Source organism: Mustela nivalis (genome assembly GCF_964662115.1).
Source record: "Mustela nivalis genome assembly, chromosome: 11".
Classification (NCBI taxonomy): Eukaryota; Metazoa; Chordata; class Mammalia; order Carnivora; family Mustelidae; genus Mustela; species Mustela nivalis.
In genome coordinates, this window is record NC_139030.1 from 4,420,073 (window position 1) to 4,431,686 (window position 11,614).

At 47.1% G+C, this 11,614-nt stretch overlaps 1 protein-coding gene across 1 annotated transcript; it reads left to right on the plus strand.

Annotated features, from left to right (window-relative positions):
* Positions 1–2,989: 2,989 nt before the first annotated feature.
* On the plus strand, positions 2,990–11,330 carry LOC309843463 (serine protease 40-like; the record flags this gene model as incomplete). Its single annotated transcript, XM_082688981.1, has 5 exons — positions 2,990–3,113; positions 3,899–4,061; positions 5,962–6,236; positions 7,805–7,971; positions 11,013–11,330. The coding sequence occupies 5 exons, from the start codon at positions 2,990–2,992 to the stop codon at positions 11,328–11,330; spliced, it is 1,047 nt and encodes a 348-aa protein (XP_082545107.1).
* Positions 11,331–11,614: the final 284 nt, after the last annotated feature.

An 11,614-nucleotide genomic window follows, 5' to 3' on the forward strand; every position in this document is an offset into this window, starting at 1 on the left:
TCCTCAGACATACTTGCCTGGTGTGCCCAATTGTTATTCCTATCTTCTGCAATGCCTCCATTCCCCAACTTCTGATGCCTCCTTTGAGGACCAATAATTATGCCTCCCCACCCTCCCCATTCTGTTGGCTTCCTCTAGCTTCCCTTCGAAACTCTCAATCTTGTCTTCTATGTCTTTACCTAATATTAGGGTTTTCAGCTTTTGTCGGAGGCAGGCCCCTGGCCAGGGTGGCCTCCGCCATTAAAAGACGGCGCCTGGCGAGTTGCCAAGAAAAGTTGCCTCATGAGACTAAGCGGAATGCCCAAAGAGGAGGTAAACAGCATTGGTTGCTAGCAAAAGTTGCTCGTTTAGGTGCGCAGCCTGATTCGCTCCCTCCTGTACCCTGCTCGCTGATTGGTCATGTAAGCGTATATAAGTGTGTAGACTTGCAGAAATAAAGAGAGAGAAGATGCATCTGAACTGGGGCTTCTTGTCGTCCTTGTGCATCCAGGGCGATAAGCTTTTGTGTGTGTAGTTGGGGGGGGGGGCGGGGTTGGAGGGTATGTACATAACTTCTCAATAGGAAGCTAATTTGGATTAATTAACTCAAAAATACATGTGGATGTGGTTCTGTCTAGCACTGTGAAAACTAGTGAAATCCACACAAGGACCACAAAATTCTGGAGTGGATGTCAGCAGGAGTATGAAGGTATGAAGGTCTGGTACTGACAGGGATCAGAGAAAATACAAAATGGAAGTTGGACCCTCAGCTCTACACTAGGCGGAAGCAAGCTGACAGAACTATTCAGGTGCAAATTTTGTGCAACTATGTGCTCCTTCCCCCCCACAAAAGGACAGGTACAAGTGTTCACTATTATTAATTTCTTTGTGATTTTTACACTGAGTCTCCATTACTTCAAATGACTTTAGAGGAGTATTTTAAAAGTTCTTTAAAATATAGTCATTGAGGGGCACCTGGGTGGCTCAGTGGGTTAAGCCTCTGCCTTCGGCTCAGGTCATGATCCCTGGGTCCTGGGATCAAGCCCCGCATCGGGCTTTCTGCTCGGTGGGGAGACTGCTTCCCTCCCTCTCTCTCTGTCTGCCTCTCTGCCTACTTGTGATCTCTCTCTGTCAAATAAATAAATAAAAATCTTTAAAAAAATAAATAAAATATAGTCATTGAGATTGCACCTATAATTCATGAAATTATCAATTAAGGACTGCAAGACTTTCACAGGAAAAATCAGAATTTCACTCAGGTAAATCTCTAAAGCACTACAAATGTTCTTTTTATAGATTTTGAAGATTTCCTGTTAAGTTTAAGGAAATATTAAAAGGCAAGAAAAAGTAAGGAAAAGGAAAAGAAAAATAAAACAGTTGAGAGAGTAAGAAAGAAACAAGTATTAAAATTTAAAAATAAATAAATAAATAAGGAAGGATGACCAAGAGTTCAAAGGGCAGAGTCAAGAGTCACAGAGATTTTTTTCCTAAGGCCTTTAGACCTTGCCCAGTAGGACAGACAGTAACTCTTTTTTGCTTTACATCTCCTCTCCTCCTTCCTCTTTGAATGGCGATGCCTGTGATTTTTATCCCCTTCCTGGCCTGTCTTACCATCCTATGTTGGGAATGTTGAGTAGGTAGTTCCATAAATAGAGGAAGAACTGTGGTTAAGAACTATGTTTAATGAGTTAAATCTTAGAACCTCATCCTCACCTAACTTAAAGAATTTCAATAATGAGATTTTGGACTAGGAGCTGATGAAATGTTTACATTGAGATGAGGTTGGCTTACAGCCTGGCCCCTGGACACGGAGGCCAAGGAGAGGCTAGAGAAAGAGGCAGGTTGCTACAGATTGGTAGATGGCAGGTTTAATTTGCAAGGGAATTTAGGTATGAGGCTTGTCTTGGGGGATCACAAGATGATTGAATCTCTACACTGGCAGGCCATGATCTTAAAGTTTATATAGAAGACTTTATTGGGGGTGCCTGGGTGGCTCAGTTGTTAAGTGTCTGCCTTTGGCTCAGGCCCTGATCCCCGGGTCCTGGGATTGAGCCCTGCATCGGACTCCCTGCTTAGGGGAGAGCCTGCTTCTCCCTCTCCCTCTGCTTGGCACTCCCCCTGATTGTGCTCTTTCTCTCTCTGCCAAATAAATAAATAAAATCTTAAAAAAAGAAGAAGAAGAAGAAACCTTTACTGGTTCAGTCACACATTTTAGTCCGGAGGTTCTCAGCAACATCTTTCTCTCTCAAGGCTGTGTCCTTTAAGCAGCTCCCACTTGGTAGGCAGAGTATATATTCCAAGGCCAAGGGAGAGAGGGCAGAGCCTTTGATTGCCTGGGTCCAGTTATCAGATCAACTAGTGGTCATGTCCTCTTAGTGACCTCCTTTAAGAGATAACTCTGAATTTAGAGTTGATACAGGAATGGAATGAGATCCTTGGGGTTGTTGGGAGATAGCAAATAATTTTTCATTTGAGAAGAACATGAGGGGTTAGCAGCCAGAAGTTGGACTTCCTATACAACCCATACCCTTGCATAATGCCCTTCTGATGAAGTATCCACCCATGATTATGCCATGCTGTTTTGCACGAGTGAGTTTAAAAAAGGGATATTATCCATGGTGGTATGACTTAATTATGTGAATGGGGAAGGGGCAGAAATGAAGGGATTAGATCTTGAAAGCCAGTTAGAAATATTTGGTGACATCATAGAGGTGCTTAGGCTCTGACCATTAGTGCATATTCCTGGGCATACACATAACTGCCTTGATGTCTCTGCCATCAAACTGGGGTCCCTGGGCAGAACACCCTATGTGCCCTCTGCTTCCCCCATCAGCCCCGGGGCTCCCGGCTACAGGTACATGAGGTCTACTGACTTCTCTGACTATCCAAGCAGGCCTCAGGGCGGACTGGGAAGGGGACACTTCTTACCGTGGGAGGCGGTTTCCCAGCGGCCCCCTCAGCCTCATGCCTTGCGGTCTACACATCCGGGAGACGGTCGTGGAATGGCCGGATGGCAAGCGCCCAGGCCAAGGGCTCAGGCCCAGGCTGGCAGGGGGCCTGTGTGCTGGCCACAGCCCTGCTCTGGCTATGCCCAATGCTGCTGCACGCTGAGCCGAAGGGAACCACTGCAGATGGTGAGTGAGCAGGTGAAGGGCATCAGGCTAGCACACTTCTCAAGTGACGCTCCCAAACCCCACCAAGCCAGGAGGACCTCTACCTGGCTAAGTGAAGCTCTAGAGTCTCTGGGTCCCTAGTGGGTCCCTCCTTGGGTCAGGGAGGGCCGAGGCTGAGAAGACCAGGCTCTTTCCCTCAGGGCCTCAAGCATCTTCAGTTCAAGGGCCGAGGTCTTTCACTAGCCTGTCATTGTGGGCCCCCACGATCTCTTCATTTTAAGAATGGGAGTGCAGTGTTTCAGAAGGAGAATTGTCAAGCAGAATGTGTTCCATCAGTTTCCCTAGAATATTAGGCTGAGGAGGGAAGGATGCAACCACTTAATCGTCAATAGTCTGGAGCAAATAGCATCCCTCAGAAGTCTTCAGTTTTGAGGCCTTCAAACAGTGGTGTGCTAGTTAAGTTAAATAAGGTCTGGGGAAGAGCCTGGGGCAGCACCACCTCCGGGACCTCTGTACCCCAGTAAGTGCAGATGTGCACCCCTGCAGCTGCCTGCTTCCCTGCCCTTCGATGACTGCCCCCCTTTTCTTACCCAGACTCAGAGACTTCTTCCTTAGTGCTACTGTCACCAGCAAAGCCAGGTAGCCCTTTGTTACATGAGCCATGTCACTTCACTCTGGGCCTTGGATTTCCCAGCTGGAAAGTGAGAAGGGTCCATGGTCAACCTGAGCCTGTTGATGCTGACATTTGGAGACACCGAGGCTGGCATCCATAATACAGGTGCTTCACGGTAGGATTGTCTCCACAGTGTGTGGGAAGCCAACAGTAAGTGGGAAGATCTTTGGTGGACAGAATGCACCTGATCTACGGTGGCCATGGCAGGCCAGTCTGCTCTACCTTGGCAAGCACATCTGTGGAGCTGCCCTCATAGATGCCTACTGGGTGATCTCAGCTGCCCACTGCTTCCAAAAGTATGTGTTCCCAATGGGCCCAGCTGCCCGGGTGGGACTGGGGAGTAAGCACAAGATAGGCAGAACAGAAGGAGTTGAAAAGTGTCTCAACCCTTTCTCCCTAGGGAAAGTCTGCTGTCTTTGCCTTTGAGCCAGCAGTCCCTTCTATTTTGAGTGCCATCCCTACTCACCACCTGAGTCCAGTCTCCTGACTGTCTGTGTTCACATCTCCTAGAACAAAGGCCCTTTACCTCATCTCTCCCTCTGGGGATATTCTCATCTGCCCCCCTCCTCACACTTTGGTAATACTTGCCAAGATGGCATGGTTATTTCAGCTACATGTACATTACTTTTAAATAGCTAAATGAAATTAATTCTAATTGTGATGATCAGCACAGGAAAACAGACTTTAATTCCAAAGGAACTGCCTCCAGCCCACTCTTGGTCTTCCTTAAACTTTAGGATTCTAAGTCCTGTTCTCACTCAAGGTAGACTCTGGTTTCTGAATCTTGCCCAGCTCTAGACAGTCCAACGATCTCAGTGGGTTTTATTTTCCTCTTATGCAGATGGTAGTGGATGTGTAGTGTCCCTGGCTAAACATATGGCACAGGCATTAGTCACAACAGTAGTTTCAGAACTCTCCTGAGAGAGCATCAGTCAGGCCCTGGACAAAATGGGCAATTATTCTGTACTCTTCCAGTCAGACCATTCAAAGGTCATCATCAGCACAACTGTCAGAGACTTCCCTAGGTCCTAACCACCCACCATTCTAGCACATTTCTCTCTGCAGGCAACCACTGCTTATTTAACCAGTACCCAGAAATTCCTGTCACGCTGTAGAACTATGTATCTAAGAGATCCTGTAGTCATCATTGTCCCTATAGGCCAGAGTGAGGCATGAAGGAAATGGTCTCTGTCCTGGGAGACAGGATGCAGAGAGTTAAGAGAGTGAGCAGCTCCTCAAGTGTATCCTCAACTTACTCTGTCCCAGAGGGAGCGGGGAGAACATCATGCTCCAAGTCAGAGGAGGTCAGAGTTATTGGCATCAACTAGATTAGAGACCCCATTTGGGTTCTGTTCATTGATTCAGCACCCATGGGTGCCAGGCCCCATCTGAGTCCCCCTGTGGAGGATGTGGAGATGCAGACCTTGAAGTTTCTCATACTATCAGAAAAGTGAGACATAAACCAAACTACTTTGATGCAGGATGGAAAGGCCAGAATATACAAGAGAATGGATTCTGAGCCAGTATCAGGGGAAATGCCATGCATCCCATCAGAATAGGGTCTTAGAACTAAAGAGGCCTTATGGGAGGAGAGTATAGACATGTGGAATCTAAGCAAAGTAGCAGCACAAGCAGGCCATTTGTGTTGGAAAGTTGCTCATGTTCCAGAAACAAGGAGTTCAGTTACATGAGTTCCCCTATTTGTTCCACACAGACTCACTGAATGCCTGTCTCCAGATGGGGGCAGGCTTGAAGAAGTATGTGTATGTGAAGACTGGGAAGAGGGAATGGATCATTGGTTGGGAAATGGGGTCTTTGAGAACTACTTCAAGACATGGGATGTTCCAAGTGTTCTGATCAGAGCTGGGAATGAGCCAAGTGTTCTTTCCTCTAAAATGAAGAGATATAGTTTTATGTGCTCTGCTCTTTCTTTCCAGCACTGAGATTTTCTGCTCCTTTGATTTGGGGACATACAGGGGAAGCCATCAAACACTTTCAAAAGACAGATGTCCTGAAGCTGCAGACAGGCAACCAACCCAACTGATAAGATTATTAGGGAGGAGAGAGCTACCTCTGGAAAAATGGTGGTGTCTGGTTGCTTACAAGTGTAGAGGGAGTTGGGGGTAGACAGTCAGGTGAGGGTACAAGGGTGCACAATACAGAGGAGACAGGTGATAATGCAGCTTCTCACAACAGGTCCCATGAACCATCTGACTACCGGATCCTGCTCAGGTACCATCGGCTCCAACATCCCACTGAGCATAGCCAGCAGATGACAGTGTATCGACTCATTGTTCACAATGAATTTAACAAACACTACTTCATGGGCAGTGACATCACCCTGTTGCAACTGCATCTGTCTGTGAACTTTACATCCCACATTCTTCCTGCCTGCCTCCCAGGGCCAACCACAAAGCTAACCCTTCACAGCAGCTGCTGGATAACAGGCTGGGGGATGATCACTGAGGGTGGTGAGTAGGGGTAGGACAGGCAGGGGGGCAAAGGCCAAGAAGGAGGGAGGTGTGATGCCCATTGTAGGGCCCTTCCAGCCCTGATATCATGTCCATTTCAAGTTTCAAGTTTTCTTCTGCCCATGGATCAGTAAGTCTGAGTATCTGTAACTTTCAGAATCAGGAACTTGGGCTCTTTGACTTCAAGCCATTCAGGATTCCACTCAGACTCCAAGGTTCTGCTTGGGACCATGTCAAGCCCCTCCAAGGCTTCACCAAACACCTCTTAGGCTTCCCTTGCCATGGAAGGTTCTTGGAGCAGCAGTAGGGAAATCAAAGCAGGCCTGCTTGCTGGCCCAGGAGGCGAAGTTGGGGTGTTTATGGCTTAAGGATATTTTCCTCTGTAACTCTCACATCGCCTTATCCATTAACTCAAGTAAAACTCCAATTTTGCCAGCTTGCTGGGCTTGTAAATTTTTAGGGTGACACTGGAGAAATAATGGGCCTTTTTACACAATGGTGAATACTTTTGACTTAGAAAATATAATGTAGAGTGAAAAAACTGGAATGTAGATTTGGTATGATTTGTAGGGTCATAGGTTTGCCAGGATCTGGCTGAGTGTCTCAGTGGGGATATTTGGGGCAAGACTTGTTTGTCTGTGCTTCTGGCTACTAAATGTCAGTCCCAATCTCTAGACATGTGAACAGCCAACTCTCCAGCATTTCCAGAGACACCCTTCTGTGATGGACTATCACTCAAGAAGAACCACTGGCAGAGCAAGGAGGATTCTGCAGGATAGGTCAGAGGGTAGGAATTGGGGCACGAGGGGATGTCACAGGCTAGAGCAGGAGAGAAGAAGCAGATGGAGTCTATAGCTCTCCTTCCTCCACACCCTCTCCTGATTATAGCTGCTGGGCATGGGCGACCCCCGAGAACATGTGAGGGCTGCACATGGCAACCACACCCTAGGAGGGAGCTGTCATTGTGACACTGTGCTGCCCCATGCAAACACCAGTCAGATCTGTGAGCAGTGTGTAGAAATAGAATCCACATGGGAAATATCCACAGACCAGTTGCTCCTTGAGGCTGGGCCGTGTCTTATTGGTCATACTACCTCAACCCACCTGGTATCTAGTGGGCACATCAGTGCAACCGAGCCTGGACTCCCAGCTTCCACATTCTGTGTTTCTATTTCTAGCTCTGCATAGCTGCCACATTGATTGCTTTCAAAACATAAGGAGACCCTTTGGTGGTTTCCCAGTGTGCTTAGAATGAAATCTGAAATCCACATTTCAGATGGTGAGGAGACCCTGCTTGCTCTAGACCCTGCTATGACCCTGCCTCCTCTTTTACAACCTCCATTCCCACCCCACTGCAGCCACATATGCCTCCCTCCTGGCCCCTATTGCAGGCCCCTCATTTGCTCTTTTGTCTGTCTTGAACATCTTGTCCCCTCATCTTTGCAAGTCCTCTGAGAGACTTCCCCAATCCTGTCAGCTAGAATTGGCAGCATGTTTCAGAGGGAGCTAGCCTTCCTTCCAGGCTCCACCCCATATCTGTCCTCTTCCCAACCCAAAATCTGCTGCAGATTCCCTAGCTCCACCATTCCAGCTGCAAGAAGGAGAAGTTGGCATTACTGACAGTGAGGTCTATAAAATATATTTCCAATCGCCAGACTCCAGCAGCAGCGAGTATTCTATACACAAAGATATGTTTTGTGCTGGGGACCTCATGACAGGAAAGTCCATCTGCCAAGTAAGTGGGAACTCAGACTGCCTGTCTTCTCCTGTGGTGTTTGTCCCCTTCTGTCTTCTCTGAACCTGGTCCTAGCCCCTGGCTTCTTCCTCCTAAGCCCACTCTAGCCTGAAGTGTCAGAGCTGAAAGTCAGAGCCCCCAAAGAATACTAGTTAATACCATACATGTCTTCTTTAAAAAAAATTATTGAAGTATATAGCATACATAGAAAAGGGTATAATTTACAAATGTGTTGTTTGATATATTTTTAGAAATTGGCACACCCATGTAAACTGTTACCCAAAGAGTACTTCTCATACCACCTTTCTGTCACTAACTTCTTGAGAGCAGCTTTGGCTTTTGAAGCACTGTGCATTAGTGTTGAGACTTACATACATGGAATTATATAGAATACATCTTCATCTAGTCTCTTCCAAGCAATATCATGTTTGAAAGATTTATTCGTCTTAGGTGTGGTTTACATTGTTCATTTACTGCCTATACCCACTGTGTGAATATACTATCATTTTATCCATCCATTCTAGTCTTGGTGGCATTTGGATAGCTTCCACTTGAAACCATTACAGACAGATTTTCTATGAACACCCTAGTGCATATGTTTTAGTGCACATGGGTTCGTATTTGGGTTGGGTGTAACCCTGGGAGTAGAATTACTGTGCCATAAGCAAGCTTCATCTCTCATATACTCTGGAAAGCAAGTTTCTTACCTGCTTGGTACCAATTTGCACTTCCACCAACAGTGGCTGAGAGCTGTTCTTCTTACTCCATGTTGTCTCTGGTACTTCATGTTGCCCGCTATTTTCAATTTAACAATTACATGTGATTTTTATTTTATTTTATTTTACTTATTTCTCTGGTGAATGATGGAGATGAGTGCTTTTTCATCTATATTTACCTCTTTTAAAGAGTATCTATTCAGGGGCACCTGGGTGGCTCAGTGGGTTAAGCCACTGCTTTCAGCTCGGGTTGTAATCTCAGGGTCCTGGGATCGAGCCCCACATCGGGCTCTCTGCTCGGCGGGGAACCTGCTTCCTCCCCACCCTGCCTGCCTCTGCCTGCTTGTGATCTCTCTCTCTGTGTCAAATAAATAAAATCTTACAAAAAAAAGAGTATCTATTCAAGATTTTTGCCATTATTTCTATGGCGTTGTGTGCCTTTCCTACTGAATTGTAGGACCTGAGTATGTTATTGGATATGTGTTAAGAATGTCTTCTACTGTGGAATCCTTCTCTTTTATGGTAAGGAAACTGAGACACAGAGAGGGAAGTGGATAGCCCAAGGTGAGGTAGCACGACCATAGCAAACCTAGAAAACCATTGCTTTCCTCTGGAGCTGTGGCCCCATGGGCTTCCTTCTTGCTAGCTCTTTGTCTTTCTCCTTGGCCATCTCCCACCAGCTCAGAAACATACTGTTGTGATTCCCTTCTTCAAACCCCCTGCATGCATCTTCTCTCCTCCCCAAACCTCTGCCCTGGGCCCTGATTCTCATCCTGTATTCCCAGCAGGACTTATCCAAGGGGTGTCTGCATAGGCCCTCTCCTGCTTGCTCCCTTCACTTTCTCACCTCAGCCCATCCATCAGACTTTTGTGCTTGCCCTTTCTCCATAGTGCCCCCATCAAGATAGCCAGATACCTAGGTCTCACCTCGGATCTCCTAGCTGGTGCTCAGCCCTGCACCTGCAGCATCTCCCAACACACTCAGAGCTCAGTCCCTCCCCTCTCTCCTGCTCTCTTTGATCTCTTTCTGAACTCTGCACGCTGAGGACCAATCACTCAGCTCTATCCTGCTTTTCTTGCCTTGCTCCATTTTTACCTTAGATGGAGGGAAAGCATCAGATATACCTAATCCTGTGCCCCATCATTTCTTTCCTGTCTTCACACTCTTTCTGCACATAGTAGTGCCCTGACTGGGCTCCCTGTGCTGATTTCTGCCCTGCCACTGGCTGTGCTTCACCTAGTCCCAGAACATCCTACCATCCTTCTAGAATCTGGACCAGGTCACATTACTTCCTTCTGAGTGTCTGAATGTGTTGCTTCACCCCTACCTTCCCAGCTGATAAGAGCTGTGATCTGGCATTGTTGCTCCTTGGTTTCACCTATTTTAAGCTGGTTATCTGTACTTGCATCTTCCAGATCAAGCCTTGCTCATTCCTCCCATCTTGGCTCAGAGGCTCTCTGATGACCCAGGTAGGGCAGCCTTTCTTGCCACTCATAACCTCTTGGGCACCTCTGTTCCACATCTTGCATCTGAAGATGCAAAATCTACTGTCTGTGTTTTTTGTTACTTTAGTGTCTTCTGCACACAGAAGGGACTAAGTCATGTTTATTCAACAGAAGCCTGGATGGATGTTGGGTTTTTTTGGTCCCTACTTTTTAGACCATGAGATGTAGGCATTATATCTGAGGTAGTAGGTATTTCCTGCCTTGGAGTCCAGAGCTCCAAGTCCCCAGCATTCTTCTATAACCCCTTGTGCTCCCTGCTATTCTGACCACCCTACCACTCTGGACTCGGGCATCACTTCTTTTCCTCTGACATATCAAACAGTTTGCATTTTCTAGAGAAGCTCAAAAAAGAATTAGAGGGAAAACTAGAGACCTTAAGAAGTCCGAAAACAAAGGCTAAGGGGGGATGTAGTACTGGGCTGAGGATTCAGCCAGAGGCCTGCAGGCTCCATGGGATTTCAGGTGGTACCTTCTCTCACATAGAGCTGAGAGCAAAAGGGCTGGTATCCAAAACCTGGAGCCCCTCTGTACATTCTCATAGGTCTGTGACTGCCAGCCTAGGTCCTCTCCAGAGTTTTGTGAGGTGTTCTCCAGAGCCTACCCTTGAGATTTTGATTGAAGAAGTCTGCAGTAGGACCCTGTGTCTGGACTTTCCAACTTCTTCAGGTGATCCTGATAAGAACCACTCATAGCCCACTTAACACGAGGCTTCCTAAATTCCACTCTGGTGGAGGACAAGGGCATTGTCTTCATACTGCCTAAACCATATGTATCCTCCTTTATCTTTGTTCTCAGAACTCATACTGCCTCTTTCCTCAGAGAGATTCTGGGGGCCCCCTGGTCTGCAAGCTGAACAGTTGTACTTGGTTTCTGATGGGACTGTCTAGCTGGAGCCAGGCCTGCCACTACCCCATAAGTCCCAGCATCTTTACCAGGATCACCTACTTCTCCAACTGGATCAGTGAGAAGCAGAGCACCTCACCCAATCCCCATCCTTCATTGGCTCCTCCTCAGGAAAAACCTCCTATTTTGAGTGACTTCACTTCTCTGGGCACAGTCCACAAGCCTACCACCTACATAACCCTTGTGTCTTCACAGACCTTCCTCCTGCTGCTGATTTCCCTAAGGACACTGTGACAGACCCCATGGTGCCCCATCTTCCCCTTCTCCCACAAACTTGTCTATGTTAGTTCCAATAGACTCTGCATTCTTCTTAACTCTGTCCGTCTCTGAACTCACTTGTCCATCTGTGGATTGTTACAGGCCTGAAAAAATAAAAATAATCAAATAAGCTTCCTGTTCCTGTTTTGGACCTGTCTTCCCTCCACCCCCACACTACTGTCCTTCAAGCTCCTCAGCACAAGAAGATCCCCCCGCTCCCTGGTCTGGGAGCAGGGAAGGACAGGGACACTTGGGGGGGG